This window comes from Rutilus rutilus, assembly GCF_951802725.1.
Source record: "Rutilus rutilus genome assembly, chromosome: 1".
Lineage (NCBI taxonomy): Eukaryota > Metazoa > Chordata > Actinopteri > Cypriniformes > Leuciscidae > Rutilus > Rutilus rutilus.
In genome coordinates, this window is record NC_140209.1 from 40,082,272 (window position 1) to 40,100,547 (window position 18,276).

Genomic DNA, 18,276 nt, shown 5'->3' on the forward strand with positions numbered 1-18,276 from the left:
AATTTAGAACTTTCAGGAAAAGTTGCAGTGTGCAGCAGTTTTCAATGGGGCAGAACACTTTGATTGCAGATACATGCAGATGTCTGATTGTAACTTTGGAAGGAGGGTAAGATAATTCCTTTACCCAAAGACACAAAATCAACTTTCTGTGGTCCAAATAGTAGGCCTATTAGCATTTTGCCTATTCTAAGTAAATTATTGGAAAAGATTGTATTTGAGCAAGAGCAAGATTACTTTTCTAACAATGATTTGACTACGATGTTTCAGCATGCTTATAGGTATGGTCATTCCACCTGCACTGCAATGACACAAATGTCGGATAGCTGGCTAACATCAATTGATAACTCAATGCTAGTGGGTACACTACTACTAGACTTCAGTGCTGCCTTCGATGTGATCGACCATGAAATTTTGATTTCCAAACTTATTAGTTATGGTTTTACTTCCTCAGCAATCAAGTGGTTTAAGAGCTATTTGTCGGAGAGGTCGCAAAGAGTGTATTTTAATGGTGCATTATCTTGTAGCAAGTCCCTGGATTGTGGTGTTCCTCAAGGAAGTTGCCTCGGACCTTTGTTATTTTCATTTTTTACAAATGATATGCCGTATATACTCAGTAAGGCTACATTGACTATGTTTGCTGATGATTCTACTCTTTATTATGCAGCCCCTACATGTTCAGAGCTTAATCAGGTTCTGTCTTGTGAGATGAGCAAATGGTATAACTGGATCAAAACAAATAAACTTGTTCTAAATATTTCAAAAACTATGAGTATAATATTTGGTTCTAAGTATAGATTATCTGATAATCCTAAAATTAATATACAAGTAAATGGTCAAAATGTACGGCAAGTAAAAAAGGTGAAGCTTCTTGGACTTTGGCTTGATTGCACATTGTCATGGTCTGATCACATCAACCAAGTTGTTGCTAAAATGGGTAGAGCTGTTGCAGTAATGCGTAAATGTGCACAGTTTCTAAATTTACAGCTGTTTAGTCGTGTTGTTTGTACATTGGTTTTGTGTCATTTGGATTACTGTTCTGTTGTATGGTCATTTAAAAAAATTACAAGTGGCTCAAAACAAGGCTGCAAGACTGGTTCTTGGTTGTTCTTCGAGAACTAGTGTTGCAGAGATGCATGAACGTCTTGATTGGCTGATGGTCAAGCATAGACTATCTGTTAATATGTTAGTATACTTTCATAGAATTATTAACACTCGGACTCCTAAATTTCTTTATGATAATATAATTTACTATTCAGATATGCATTCACATTACACAAGAGGGGCGAATAGTCGACAGATTTCTTTACCCCTACCTAAATCTGACTCTATGAAGAGGACCATGTTTTATAGGTCAATTGTGTTTTGGAACAATCTTCCAGTTGGGGTTCGTGAAATCAAGGGAAAAACTGGTTTTAAAAAAAGACTAAGACTGTATTTGTTTTCAACATCATAATATCGTCTGGATTGGTTGAGCGAGGTTGTATCATGTGCTATGTTGTTTTTCATTATTTTATTATTATTTTAATCAGTACTTTTTGTATTGTTACTTTTTCTTGTTCTTTTGTGTGTATTTATATATGATATATTTGGGAGTAATTGTGATTGTAATTATTGGGTTTTGTATGTATTGTTTGGACCCCAGGAAGACTAGCTGTCGTCTCGGCGTCAGCTAATGGGGATCCTTTTAAATAAACAAATAAACAAATAAACATGAATTGAATAATTATACAACAGTTTGTTTTGCGGCCATCTGATCTGAATGGCCAAGCAGCGCATCAGTGTGCACCAAAGGTGAGCAAACTGAAAATGACCTAACAGTTCTAAGAAATGTGACATCTTAGATAGTCTCGTCTATACTCCATTTAGCCAAGGCTGCAAAACCAACACCATTACAAATATGGTAGAACGATCACTTCTACTTCTCATTATACCAGACAACTTAGAAGAACTCAATGTTGCAAGTGCAACAAAAACTATTTACTCTCTCTTTTCCAGCACTTTAGACATGGTTGCTCTTTTGACCTTAAAGAAGATTAAGTAAAATAGTCAGACGCCGTGGTATAACTAGCACACTCGAGCCCTCATGAGCAGCCCAAAAACAAAGGAAGGAGCAGCTGGAAGGAAACAAAACTATAAGTATTTCACATTTCGAGGAAGGAAAGTGTTACTGCATACAGAAAGGCCTTAAAAACTGCTAGATCTGCTTACTTTTCATACAGTGGCTAAATTAATGATTCAACTTCAGACCTTTCCAAACAGCACTGCAGTAATGACATTAATTTCTTTACTTGCAAGACTGATTGATTCATTGATTTATATACAGATAAAAATATCACATTTCTATAATTCACATCTGTTAAAGGATTGTTAGGCTGCATCAATTAGGTCAACCGGAACCGGGAACACTTCCCGTAACACCAAATGTACTTGACGAATGGCATCTACGCTAATATTAGCGAGGTTACCGTAGCCAGCCGGATCTGGGCCGTATACAGATCAGATGGTGGACCTGCACCTAGACACAACGCAGCCCAGAAAGTCAGCAGAGACCGTGTCTACTAGACAATCCCCTGTGAAGGCCTCGTCGACACAACAACCATATGAACAGATCCTCAGCAAAGACCACAAGAACCAGACAGGTCCTCTGCACAGACCCTATGGCCAGCTTCGGCTCCATACCGGCATGATTAATCTGATCTTCAAGCAAAAGGAACTGGATGAATATTTGAATGCTACCTATCCCGATCTGCATTCTGACTTGTGATGCGGCCTGAATCATAATCACACTGTGTTCATTTGTTGACCAGAGAAGAACTGGCCACCCCGATTGAGCCAGGCTTCTCCCAAAACAATTTCTCCATTTTTTGGGGTTCCTTGCCACTGTCAACCCTGGCTTGCTTAGTTGGGGACACTTAATATTCAACAATATTATTGATCTGCCTGTACTGACACTGTTGCTTTTTAGATGAAATGAATTCATTTATTAATTGATGATCTTTACAACGAAACTGAAACAACACTGAACTGACTTCAGCTGAACAACAGCCAAAATGCATTACTTTCCTATTATAACTGTAAAAAGTGCTATTTAAATAAAGGGGATTTGACTTGACAGTACTATTAAATATAGGCTAAGTTCTGTTTGTCATTAATTAATTTCTATATCTGAATTCATGATATAGGCCAAATCTGTTAACGCCTCACAAAACCAGAACACTGACAAAAAAACTACAATGGGACAGGAACGAGACAGTACTGCAATAGAGGAACTGGGGCAGATAATGGAGAAACAATGTTATTTCCTCAACGCCATGCAAATTTATATATACATATATATTATAGCCATTGCTCAACCCTGCACTCTTGAACAATATCAAGCCATTTTCAAAGTCATCCTGGGAGACTAACAGATTAAACAAAGAAAGCAGATGTACTTTTACTCTACCATTTACCCACAGCGACCTTATGCATCTTCTGACAGGATCGAGTCATCCATCATTCGCACGACTGAGGTCCAGCTATAGGCTGAACAACCGCAGCAAATGCTTAAAGCTTACATGGTAGCTTTAAACATTTGCTACAGTTGTTCATCCTACAGTTGGACCTCAGTCGTGCGAATTTCAGCTTGTGGTTTTCCAGAGAACTTAAACATGATGAGTTGTGGTCTGTGGTCATGAAGATCTGAGAACTGCACTGAACTTTCAGCACACAGGCAGTGCTAGAAGCAGTTCTGCTGCTCTAGCTAAAGCCGCTGCCCGCTAAGGAAACAGGTAATTAGTCTATGAGAGTGCATGAGACAAATGACCAAAGATCAGGCCACAGGAAGACAGAACACACAGGATGTCCTTGTGTGTCACTGAGCCAGTCCTTTATGTGTTCGACAAGATGATGAATGTCTAGACAGCCCAATTAATATCATCGCGACTATCTCGGTTCTCAAATTGTCCTTTGTCAGTGCAGATAAGATCAGGAGGACCTCTGAACAGTTTATGCGTACATAAATCATAAATCGAGACGGAAGTATTTTCTCAATATGTGAAAGCAAACATTTTACTCCTCCAAATTACGAATTAAAATCCTAAACCTTAGTACAAAAAGACAGATGTTTCCACAACAATTTAAGAGCTTTCTTCTCAATTTTAAATTAGCTCCAACCCTTGAAAGATGCAGGGTAGCAGACAAATGCAGTGTTCTTCCTTTGAGGTTCAATGACAAGCAATCAGGAAGTCACCAGACAATTTATTTAGCAATACAGACAGCTTCACATTAGCTTGGGATGACTCCTCTAGAGTCTAGGACAATGACAAGGGCAGAGACAAACACTGAATCTGTTTTTCCTTTGTATGAACATTAGTCGCACTGCATATGACAAACAGCAAACGTTTACACCACACTGCTTTTGAGAGTAAAACATTCATAGACCCCGGAGGGAAATGAGCCATCACTACTCTCTTGTGGGATAGTTTCTTACATCTGTTAACAATGAAGAGACATGTCATATGATTTATTTAGTCTGCTTTACTTAATTCTATGTACATTGTGTGTCCTACTTGCAGTCAAATCAAATCATTATAAAATTAAATCAGACAATTTGATAATCTCTATTGTGCTTGCAGAAATCACACCCATATAACATGAGACATGTTTTAAGATTGGATAGATTTTGTATATTGCTTTAGGCCTTTATATATATATGAGTCTTTAATGCGTTGTGGTTTTCAACATGTTTATCCTTGTGGCTCCTTCATATGCTGATGACTAAATTGAAAAGTCAGGGTATTCTGTTATAGCACCATACTGTATATATCTGTCAGCAATTAACATGCTTCAGAAATACCTCTGTTTAAAATAAAAAGCCACAAAGCGCCAAAGTATTTTGCCTGAGCCGCAAATTGTTATTTTGCTCTGTTATGGTCACATTTATTGTTTATATGCTCAAATGCTGTCTTTCTTTTTAATTTTTTTCAACTGGGATGTGTGTTACAAAGGGCATTAAATCCGTTCGTAAAAACAGCCTGCATGTGTGAGTCAATTCAGTAACACGGCTGGCTTTCAACTGTGGAATTATTATTTCCTGGGGATATGAAAAAGAAGCATTGAGAGCAAACCTGCACTTACTCACATTTTCTGCAAAGGTGGTGTTTTTCTACTCCTCCCACCGAGCAGATTTATCCAAAATGTTATGTCACGCTATAAAATTATTTTATAGCTGTTAGACTGCAGATAATATGATATTGTTGTTGAGTTCAGTCTTCTTGCATGCTAACTCACTGGAAGGCTCCGTACTAGATATTGCCGTATGAGGCTGGCAATACAGGTCTCACAGCACTCATAAGCTCCCATTCATTTAGAGAGAATCATAAGTGAATTACAAAGCTAAATCTACTGCTTCAGTCATCAGCAAATGGGTCTCAGAGGAACTTACCGACAACTGCAAATGATCAGCTGGTTAGATATTTTACTACAGCAGGGGGGTTATTGGTCAATGTGCACAACTGAGAAGGCCTTAACTAACATCTTATTTTGTTTATTTTCATTTATTCAGTTATTATGCGCATTTCACAGATGTTATTCCTGACCTTTTGGCCAGCAGTATCCATCAGGACTTTCATTCATCACTACATTTCAGTATCAAATCTCAAACTAAGTGTTGTCAAAACAAAATTTTTAAGTTACAGTTTTTTAGAACAAAGAAGGCGAAGTTTGTTGTAGCAACCATAGCTATAAAATATTAGACAAGCAGGTGCATGACCTGCCCAGCCCCTGAAAGTGTGTCTCATATCCTCTTGTGAAATGGAGCTTTCCTGTTAATCATTTACCTGAGTTAATCGAGCTAATTCAATGGCACAAAAACTTAAACACAAGAAGATGACCAAAGCATTCAGACATGCACAATGTCACACTTAACATTTTCATGATTTCATCTTCATATCATCAAGCCAGAACAGAAAAGAATGTAGTTTGCACACTGTAGTAGTGATAAGATGCAATTGTTACATTAAGGATCTATTTTTAATTAGATCACCATATTGTTTTACTTTAAACCTTTAAAACATTATTAAAATGACTTTTAAAGGAATAGTTCACCCAAAAAAAAAAATTCTGTCATCGTTTACTCACTCTCAAGTTGTTCCAAACCTGTATGCATTTCTTTATTCTGCTGAACACAAAAGATATTTTGAAGAATGTGGTTTACCCAACAGTTGATGGACCCCACTGTCTTCCATAGTATGAAGAAGAAAAAAAAACATCCATCAACTGTTTAGTTTCCGACATTCTTCAAAATATCTTCTTTCGTGTTCTGCAGAAGAAAGAAATGCATACAGGTTTGGAACAACTTGAGGGTGAGTAAAATATGACAGAATTTTCAATATTGGAAAATGGAAAATATAAATGGAAAATATGATCATCATATAAAACAAATCATACATTCAGGTAACGTTTCGTATAAATCGCATTTGAAATGTATTCGTGCATGACTAAATAAATCTGTGAAAAAATAGGCGCGATATGACCTACATAAAAAAAACTCCTTTATAAAACAACGTTAATGCAGAGATCAAACGCTCAACAGGTGCACATCCGTCGGTAGAAACCGCTTGTTCTTCTTATGACATTTGATTTGACATGAGGTCAGGTAATTTACATTGAAATAATATACTTACAGGTGTCTCTTCTCTCCTACGACCTGCTCGTGAAGTGCAACAGAAAGTCCAAACAAACTGCCTGCGTTTCCCTCTTTGACGCTTGCATACTTCACATCCAAATTAAACGTTTGACAGCAACGAGCGGCGCTCAACACGAAAACCAAGACAACCGTGTTTTTACTGAGCCCGTGCCAGTAAAATACTTTCATTTTTACATTCATAGTCTCTGAGAAGTTTTTGTTGAACCAGACAGAAACAGAGAGCGGAGAAAGATGAGTCTATCAGGGTCTGAACAGGAGCGGATTTGTCAGGCGCTGTGAACTTATTGTTCATATTCGTCATTCTTCCGGGATGTTGAAAACGTGCTGGAGGGCATTGAAATAATATAGAGCGCGCGGCCGCGGCCGCGGACACCTTGATAGAGGACGAACTTGCACATGCTAGACTACACTCACAGTTGCAATCTGTTGTAATGTCTAGAAAGGGGCTTTTAAACTTTTTTATATGGTCCCCTGTACGTGGGACGCTCTCCTAAAATATATCATACATTTCAACAGACGTTGTAGCCTACATGTTTTACTTTATAATACTGTAAAGACAAACAACATGCTGTTTTTGAAACATAGCTTTTGTTTTGTAATTGATAAATAGCCTACTAAACAAATACTACAACCAAAATAAACTATTAATCTATTTTACTGAAAAAAAGGCCTTAAGTTGATAGTATCTTTTTTCTACCTATAATGCAGCCTATAAACCAGATAGGATGTATCTCTTTACGAAAAATTTTTTTTCTTGAAAATATCTTCATTGCAAGGACGAAGAGAAAACATTTGTACAAGACTGCAGATATTGTTCATTTTAATGTTAAAAACAAGGGCTGACAATAGAATTAAATAATAGTGATTCATCTTATGATTTCCATTTTTAGAAAGCGGAATGAAACAATAAAAAGGTGAATTTACAGTCAATGTTCAAAATATTTTACACTTTTTTTCCTTTAAATTTTCCCACTGATTCTGAAATACAAATGGAACTTATAGGCTATCTCTCAAAAGGTACATTGGGCATAGTCACCACATTCACATCATCATTATTTAAATTACTAGTGCAAAGTGCCCGTGCAAAATCAGTTTTTGTGTGTTTTTTTAGTAATTGTTGATTTGGTGTGTTTGAGTGCTCATTGTTACAATTACTCAGCAAAAGTTCAGTGATATTTTTATTTGTGCATGGTTGAAAGCAAATACTGATACTGACATAATGACATGCAATAAATATGGAAAGTTTAACTACACGATTGAGGGAGCAGGCTAAGGCTACACAGTGAACTCAAAGAAAACGCTACGCTTGAGCAAACAGTTTGTGAATAGGCTACTACAAATGATGGCCGTGAAAGAGACTGTGAACGCATTGAATAAGATATGTTTAGTTGGTGAATAGCATAGGCTAGTATTACTCAGTAGCGATAACGTTAAGCACACCAGAATAAAATATAATATTCAGAAATAAACAGTGTAGCTGACTTACAGATTCAGTTAACATCCACAAATGAATAAGCGCGACGATTCAGGGAGCAGGCTACACCGTGAGCTCCGAAAAAACACTACGCTTGAGCAAACAGTGTATGGCCGTGAATAAAATATAATATTCAGAAATAAACAGTGTAGCTGACTTAATGTTTAGCTGACAGAGGCCCCGTCCACACTACTGCGTTTTCGTTTAGAAACGGAGACCTTTTGCTACGTTTGCACCTCCCGTCCACACTAAAACAGCAAAAACGGAGACCCAAAATGGAGAAGTTTAGAAACGCTGCCGACCCGTTTTTCGTTTTGAATCTCCGGAGGGCGTTTTAGTATGGACGGGTCAAAACGGAGGACTTTAGAAACGATGACGTAGTAGAGGCTCACGCTCGGATCTATGATTGGGTGTCATCAGTCATGGCGTAGACTATATCTTTTCTAGCAGCTGTTGTGCAAGTAAATTCTGCATTTTACAATGCTAACTGCCTACATGCGCCGGAGGCAAGCTATTATTCGAGCGATCTGTGACAATTCCCGGTAAAATAGTGACAATGTGACAATTCCCGTGTGCAACTGACAATTCCCGATAAAATAGTTTACGTTTGACAATTCCCGGTATCGACCGTGTACATGGAGCATCGGTTTTGGGTTAACCCAGGAAGAACCAGCGCATGGTGGGATAATTTTATCAATGAAGTTGTTTACACCGGCTCGCGCATGCCCAGTGTTGGTGAATGGTCACGTGATCCACGTTTTCAGTCGTTTTAATGTGGACGGAGATCAATTCTAATACGCAGCTAAAACGCTGGTGTGGACGGAGATCGTATTCGTTTTAATTCTCCGTTTCTAAACGAAAACGCAGTAGTGTGGACGGGGCCAGAGTGTTTATGTCAGAATGTTTATTTTTAAACCACAACCTTCTAAGTGCTTCTTTTACCAATACATTTACCGATATCTTTTGCATTTCTAATCCAAACAACGTCAAACTTGGCACTGCACTTACTCGTGCCCTTAGCAAGACACCTGAAATCCATCGGACTAACGGTTCGAGAGATATGCGAATAACAGACAGATAGATAGATGTTTAATCTTAAAGGTACAGTAAGTGATTTCTGAGAAACACTGTTGATATTTGAAATGAAACGCAAACAAACACACCCCTCCTCTATTGCTCCGCCCACAAAATGCACGAACATGCAATAAGAGTGGATGGCTGTTTCTGAAATCTCTCATAGTCTCTTAAGTAGGTACTTATTTTGAATAAGAAATTACTTCACAACTGCAAAAAAAAAGTATGTTCTATATAATGTGTGTAGTGAATGTAATCCGGACATACTACATTTGCCATGTTGCCCTTATCACGCTACCAGCGTCAGTTGCGTCGCGTCAACACCATTGACAAATCCTACCCCGTGGCCTCATGGTATAGTAGAGTGTCCATCAATGCACACTTCAGAAACTCACCGGAAGAAGGTCCTCCTGGTACTTTTTGCCTACTCTTTAACGAGTACTGTGACATACTTCTTTTGTCTCATATATGGCCTAAGTTGCATCCAAAATGACACAATATATGCTATGCACTTATACACTATGTACTTATGCACCATGTAGGCTACTCATCCGTGTAGTTTATGAATTTTATAGGGTAATTTTGTCAATAATTATCGGAGTCTGATAGCCCCTCCTCTCCGCTACGTAATTAAAGCTGCGACAGTTTAGTTCATGAAGTGTCCAACATTCCACACTGCGTTTTTCCCCCTGTTAATTAAGTGCATCATCCAGGTATTAAAGGGATACTCCACTTTTTTCGGAAATATGCTCATTTTACATCTCCCCCAGAGTTAAACAGTTGAGTTTTACCGTTTTAGAATCCATTCAGCCGAACTCCGGCTCTGACGGTACCACTTTTAGCATAGCTTAGCACAGATCATTGATTCTGATTAGTCCAGTAGCATTTCTTTCAAAATGACCAAAGAGTTTCAATATTTTTCCTATTTAAAACTTGACTCTTCTGTAGTTAAACCGTGTACTAAGATCGACGGAAAATGAAAAGTTGCGATTTTCTAAGCCTATATGGCTAGGAACTACTCTCATTCCGGCGTAATAATCAAGGAACTGTGCGGCTGTACCATGGGTGCAGCAGGCGTAGTGATATGACGCAGCGCCTAAAAATAGGTCTAATAGGTTAGACAAACTTAGTCCCGGTCACGTTGGAAGAAGTTACCGAGCTGGGGACTATTTTCAGGCGCTGCGTCATATCATTACGCCTGCTGCACTCATGGTACAGCCGCACAGTTCCTTGATTATTACGCTGGAATGAGAGTAGTTCCTAGCCATATCAGCCTAGAAAATCGCAACTTTTCATTTTCCGTCGATCTTAGTACACGGTTTAACTACAGAAGAGTCAAGTTTTAAATAGGAAAAATATTGAAACTCTTTGGTCATTTTGAAAGAAATGCTACTGGACTCATCAGAATCAATGATCTGTGCTAAGCTATGCTAAAAGTGGTACCGTCAGAACCGGAGTTCGTCTGAATGGATTCTAAAACGGTAAAACTCAACTGTTTAACTCTGGGGGAGATGTAAAATGAGCTTATTTCCGAAAAAAGTGGAGTATCCCTTTAAAAGTGCAGTTTTTCTATGTGGAATTTTCAGTGTGAACACACTACTCGCACTATTTATAAAAAAACAAAAAAAAAATAAAACGTCACAGATATACGGCATAAGTAGGGGAGAGCAGGGCACAACCTAATGCGGGACTAGTTGTAACACCCTTGTTTTAAATACCTCCACACATGCTAGCATGACGAAACTTAGTGTATTTACTAGCCCATATCAAAACTATATAGAGAAAAAAAATTGCGCCAAAATTCAGAAATCTTTGGAAGATATTACTGAACATTTATTTAACCTACCAAAAGTGAATTTCTTATGTTAATTTTTCATCTCTATTTTTGGTGTTTATTTTAAATTAGACAAATCTGATATTATTTTAATCTCCAATATGTTATTTAACAGGTGATATGGTTCTTTAATGCTTCACTAACTAGCAGAAGACACTAGCAGGGTTTAAATCCCAGATGTGAGGGTGGGGCATGTTGTAACACTGCGTTACAATGTGCCCCTATTAAAACTATGCAATTCTATTCTATACTTTTATGAATTCTATTGAGAAAACATGAGAAAAAGGTGAATAAAGACTGAGAGTCAATGTTCAGAAATGATTCATTATAATTACGTTTTGAACTATGTTGTATAGCTGTGTTTTCCGGTGTGTTCGTTGTCAAACTCAAAAATGACTTTATTTTTAATTATAAAAAAATGCCATTATTTTATATGAAAAACTATGTAATGTGAAAATTGTATTTTATTGAGAAAATATTTTAGTTTGTCTTGTATATATTTTTTTATTAGATCAGATAGCATTTTAAGCTGTCATATGGTCATGTTACAATATGCCCCTCACATGTTACAATGCACCCCACCTATGGGGCATGCTGTCACATTTCACTTCCATTCTTCCAGGGTATATCAAGAAAAAAGTATACTCTGTATTAATAAAACAAAACCACATAATTGTATTAGACATGTGGGAAATTAATGTGGGAAAAAATAAATACTCTGAACCCTAAGTATTTACACAAACTGAGAAAGTCAAACTGTGCCCCGCTCTCCCCTACGTGAATTGGGATGCACCTAGGCCTACTGTTTTTTGCCTACTAGCTATAGTAGGGAAGTATGCGATTTTGAATGCAGCAGATGTCTTTTTATGTGTGTTCGACTTGAAGCGGCGCTGCGCGGCCCGATCTGTGTATGCAGACTGCTCCGTATGCTTTTGAATTGAATTTTTTTGCTGTTATTATTTGTAATGTGTGAAATACACTTAACATTAAGTGCTCATGTTGTAGACCATTCATCTGTTAACCTCACTAAAATGTCCTAACATATCACCAAGTCAACAAACAGTAATTAGACTTGTGGGATTATTCTTTCTTGTTAGGTGTCCTCAGGATACACAGTCAGTGATTAGAATCAGAACATGCTGTGTAAAGGCTGCTTGATTTACTCACTAACTTGTCTCAACATGCAAGATCACGTAGCAGATGCCAACCTGTTTTTTTTTTTCTTTTCAAAAGTACATGCCAGATGTGCTCTGATAGTTTTGAGAGTCTGGTCTGGGCAGATGAGAATTCTGAAGGTGTATGAGTCACAGATAATGTACCCGCTTTTTGTTGTCATGTTGAGAAAAGCAGAGCTATAGGCTACAAAAGAAAGACTTTAATTCAAAACCCCTTTAGCTCAAGGAATCATTTTACTTAGTTTGAATATTATAGACTACAAAATGAGATACTATTGCGTAATATTAATTATAAGAGAAATACTCTTATAAAAGACTTTTTATTGACTTTGGTACTATTTCCACAAGTACTCTTAGTACAAAAATCCAAACTGATCACACTTGTTACACAATTAATCATTCTTTCAAAACCTGACTTCATGCTTTCACTGCAGCAAGATTATTGCAATATATGAGAAGAACATAGATTTTACAGAACCTATATCTATAGAATTAGAATCTATGTCTGGATGTACCAAATGATTAATTGATAAACCATTAAGATCAGTTGGATTAAATGATAGACAAATAAGAAGAGATGCAAATTAAAAGTTTGATAGTAAGAGGGAATCACTGTAAATGAAACATTTATATAGCCTAGATGAAACACTTATTATGTATAGTGAAAAGGGTTCTTTGTGATTTTGAGTATTGCCCTAACACAATTGAAAATATGATGAAATGTGCACTTGATGATCTGTTGTGATATTAAGGGTTTTGAAAACTTAACACATTGGCAAGCAATTTTTTAGCAACTGCCCAAATGTCAAGTTTATTGCAGTGTATCATTGTTATTTCATGAGCTTGTGTTATGGATGTCAATTTATTGTGGAATGAAACTGTGAAGCAGCGACAGCAGACCAAATAAATGTGAACCATATTGAAATCACACCATGTCTTAATAAAGAAGGGTTAAACCAGATTTACATATTTCTCTGAGTGCTTAAATATGGTAAACGAGCAAGAAGGTGGCTGGCCGCATGCGGAAGTCTATAAAATATATATATATATTTTCTGGATTGCATCGTGCAAAAAGTGCAAAGTTAATTAAAAACAAATGAACACACAGGAGAAAACATTTTAGCACATTGCTATCTTCAGTGTTCACTCTTCTTCTTCTTCTTCTTCTTCTTCTTCTTCTTCTTCTTCTTTTTCTATGGCGGTTGGCAACCAGCTTTTTGTCAGTGTTCACTCTGCAACAAACATTCACCCTTTTCTTGATAAATTAACAATTAGGGGTCATCATCTGAAATTAATTATCACAACTCTATCACAGTTGGAGCTCCAAGAGAGTCTGATAATTAGCATGCATGACAGAATATTACATGTATTCAATTATTGCCAAAAATGCATATAAGACAAAGATCTTTTTTGCACGATGCAATCCAGAAAATAAAACAAATGTTTTGATAGACTTCTCTGTACTGAATCTTGCTCGGTTTCCATATTTGCTCGGCTCCATGCACCTGTGAAGAAAAACATTTTTTTTTGTGTGTGTCAATTTAGAGGGCAACAAGGTCTTGGTAGCCATCAAATTGCATAAGCAATGGCCTCAAAATAAAGCTAAAATATGACATTCTCATAAATATTTGATAAATGTGTCTGAACATTTCTTAAATGACAGTAAAATTTAACTTTGCCATGGCTTATTCTACTCTCAGTGGTGTGTTAACATTTCAACATTCTGGAATGAGGAAAAAAAAAATCCAACGGTGCAACTTGAGTGTACTGATAAAGGAAACTATGCTGATAATCTGTTGTAAAATGCAGGCAGAGCTTGTCACATCCAAGGTTTTCTGTTATTGATCACAGTCTGTCTCTCAATTACTGTCAGACAAAATTGTATAAACAACTGTGGGAACTCAAGCCTCAGAGAAACAGACCCCAGCCTGTGATAGAGTGTGCAGTGAAAATGAATTCCTTTCACACCTCATCTATTTTCTCTTGATAATCTGGTGCTTTAGGATAATTGTGTTGAAAGGCTAGTGAATCCATAATATTATTTTGTGTGTGTTCAAAAGTCATGGCTGTATAAGGACAATTATACAAAGCGTTTAGCGTGTTAATTTAAATAAACAAAGTTGTTTTGAAGATTTAAACAGAATAACAAGGACAGAATAATTAGAAAATGTTAATTACAGACAATTTTACCAAGCCCTAAAGTCTTGCAGGGACACACATTTTCCTCTAGTAATTTATCGGTTCAATAATTCAGAATTGACTACAGCATTGAGTAATGAGGAAAAAATTATTTCATTATGAGGACTCCATTTTTCCATAAATCTCTCCAAAAGAACCTCTACATGCAAAAACGTATCTTTTCAGACACTGTATCTGTCTCACTGACACTAAACACAGACAGAGACAGAGTTTGAATGGAATTGAAACGTCGTTGATTGATAGACTGAGTCAGATTTGACAACGAAGGTGCATGGTATTATATAAATACATTACAGTCTAGCAAATAGATCTGCTATTAGACATCACATTTCTGATTATTTTAGCCATACCACCACGCCCGGCAGTATAGAGAAAACATTGCGGAATTTTGTGGATTTTTCTGTTGAGGCTGCAACACATGCAGTTTGAGTGCCACCTGCTGGCCACTTATTGCATAATACACAAATGGTCAACGCTCAACATTTAACAATAAATATGTTACATACATTCATATTATATGAAAATCATTTTTATGCTTAATAAAATACATTGTTAATACATGTAAAACTGAATTGTTCTACTTTCAAGATGATGAGTTTGCTATATGTCTGTGCCGGATCTGCTGTGACAGTTATTGCTCCATGATTCTGTTGTGCGTCTCTTTGATGTGTCTGCAGTTCCATCTGTGTCCTGCAGTGTGCACATGGTAGGGATATTTAGGAACAGCTGGATGTTTTAACAGCTGGCTTACAGTGTCCAAGCTATCGCCCCTCTATACCCTCATTCACTATTCCCTACATTGCTCCACTAATACAGTCCACTTGAAGGTGTAAATGAAAGGTGAGTGAGTGAATTCGGATAGCCTACTTAGCAAACTGGCAGCTCCAGTAGTAGTGACAATATTTATCTTGAACTCTGTCATGGAAACTTGCACGTATAAACCTTAATTAAACAATTTAATAATCAAATAAAAATGGATAACTGTATGATATTACCCTGTTGCCACATTGGACCAGCGGTTTGGAAAATGGATGGATAACGTTAGATGATTCCGCTGCGGGCACCATATTCTGGTCAGATGCGGAAATTCATTTGACGCGCTACTCTCACAGTGCATTATGGGTATCCTCTAGCCGTTGAGCATACGTCGGTTGTTTACTTGTTGTTGCATTGTGGGATTGAATGAGTGCACTTGATAACGTCCACTATGGTTTCAGACACCACTACAAATGTCTGTCCCCTCAAATAGTGCCCTGTTTAAGGGTATGGGGTAATTTCAGACACAGCCTTAGTCTTGGGTAGCCAGACCTTTCAGACTGAAGACAGAAGGTCTGGACTCCATAGCTTTCATTGACCAAGGACTGCCCAGAGGCCTTCTGACTGAAATGTAAAGCAACCAATCACAGTTCTTTTGGTTCCACAGCACATCATGTTTAGGGGCATGAAAATGTAACGTCGATGTCCCTACACACAGACCGGTGTGTAAAACTCTTGGACGTATTTTAAAGAGTTCATGCCGCAAACTTCACATAGTTTAGACAATCCAGCATTTAGTTGATACTGGTAAGCTCTATTTGTCACAGTTCTTCCATAAGGGGGTTAAGCGTCGCACACTGCCATCCATGGCCTCTTGGGGCTCGGAGGAAGGGGCATCAGTTCTTAGAAAAAAAAAAGAAGGAGTGGTCCTGCTACCAGCTCCTGAGAAGAACTAAGCCCTAACTCCAAGCTGCCCATCTCAGGAGTGCTGCTTAGCCTGGCGTTTTGGCCGGCTAAGGGGCGGAGACGGGCGGTGCCGTCGTCCTGCTTGGGGCCGGTGAAGGCTTCGGAAGCAGACTAAGGAAACCACATGGATGACGCTCCACTTCAGTAGCACCTATACACCAAACTTTCCAGTCTTGTACCTAGTTATATTATGAAGACATTTACAGAGGGATTTGTAAATATATTATTCCTAGCCTGATTTATATAACATTTTATTCCAAAAAACATGGCGAAAATCATTTTTTTAAGGCTATTGACAGTATTTTCTGATTTACAGGATAACAAAAGTAGATATCCATAAATCCCTCTGTAATTTTTTTCCCATCTAATATGTGAACACAATGAAAAAATTATTTTTAACCTGGCTTTATCCAATACTCAGATTTCGTTTTTTTTTATATATATGCAAATTAGTGCATACTTGATTAGATATTGCCTAATTTGCATATTTAAACATTAAATTACAGAAAACTTGTAATACATTTTTTTCTCATCTTAATGTAGGTAATCAACTGTGAAAGTTTCATGGTGATATCTGCTAGTTAAAATTTTTACCCTATTCACCTGTAGTGTCTCGCCTTAATTTGCATAAAAAAATGAAATCTCAGACAACTTGCAATGGTGTTTTTCTTAGTTATTATGTAATATGGAATACATCACATATCATATATATGCTGGGAACATTTAAGAGTGATATTGATTGAATATGTATGTCGGCCTTAAAAAAATTACACAAATAATGCTTAATTTCACTTAATTTAATTTTTTGCATATATATATACATAAAAAAGGCAGTGAGCCTCCATTATATCTTTGCTCTGACCCTTTACTATCGATCTAGAAACTTAATTTCCTCATCTTGATTGCCTACTTACAAAATAACTAGGGGAAAATGGTCCAACGACTGAGCAAGATAGGCAATTTAGCGGCCATTTTGATATGCAAATTAGAAGGTAAAAAACTCAAAATTTCGCTTGGGAACCAGTTTTTTTGGACTCAGCACCCTTGAAATATGTAAGGTAGGCCGGTTCCCGACTTGTACCCATAAATGCTCCTCACTTCTTATAGAAGGCCATTTTTCTGAAATCCGTCTAGTCTAATCACTCACAGTAAGAATCAATGATGCCGCAACATTGCGCAGCTTCTGGTTGTGAAACCGCCGAGATTTAATTTCCCGAAGAAATGGGATAACCTTTCACAGGTGAGATTGTGTTGGTTTGTGTTTTTATATATTCAATATTACAGGTATTTAATGGTACTATTTTAATGTTTTTACTTTTACCATAGGAACTTTTTAATGTCGTGTTAGTAGATGTAGATAATCATGCGTCTAACTACGGCTGCAGACCGTAAAACACAACTCGCTCTCGATTGTTCACGGACCGGCTGTGACTGTTCCCATACGGTGAACGGCTTATGTATAGTGACCCATGATAGAAACAGTGGCTAATAAGGCATCTATGTACAGGTATATACATCATCTTTGTTTCCTGGCGGACCATTAAAGAACGCGACACATATATCTCCTGGAAATCCTGTAGAATTCAACCAATCAGATGACGACTTTGAAACTCCTGAAGTGTTTCCAATTTTGTGTGCCACATTTAGCCAGCAGTCCGTGGGCGTGACGTCTAGGCTGAGACTAGTAAACAGTAGGCCTGATCATTTTGTAGTAGTAGTACAGAAACTGCACACTTCACTTTTAACTTGTCCATTGTATCAACATAATTTCATGCTTACAGGTAAGCCACAGAGTAAATATTTTGCAATTGTGCCTGTTGAGGTGACAGGAATACACCCCCTGGTGCTCTTCGGTCAATTTTTGTGTGTAAAATCTACAAATCGGCCACGATAACAAGTGCTACACCCAAATAAGGAGCACCAGAGGGTTAAGGCCGTTTGGTATGCAATAACCGCAAATTCCTAGTTCTACAGGTAGCAGAGCAGAGGCGGCACTGTATATATAGCATTCATAGGCTGTTACAAAAGTTCAAATTACTCACGGTTCAGTTTTTGTCGTGGTTTTAGGGTCATAGTTTCGGTATGGTTCGGTATGTGCAATGTTCAGGGA

The 18,276-nt window shown here is 37.5% G+C and overlaps 1 protein-coding gene across 1 annotated transcript in view; it reads right to left on the reverse strand.

The window, feature by feature from the left end:
• The window catches only part of itga3a (integrin, alpha 3a), a 37,693-nt gene extending 30,654 nt beyond the window's left edge, over positions 1-7,039 (reverse strand). Inside the window, exon 1 of the mRNA XM_084431783.1 lies at positions 6,666-7,039. Within this exon, the coding sequence (XP_084287909.1) occupies positions 6,666-6,868 (203 nt within the window). The 5' untranslated portion in view covers positions 6,869-7,039. The remainder of the gene's footprint in view (positions 1-6,665) is intronic.
• Positions 7,040-18,276: the final 11,237 nt, after the last annotated feature.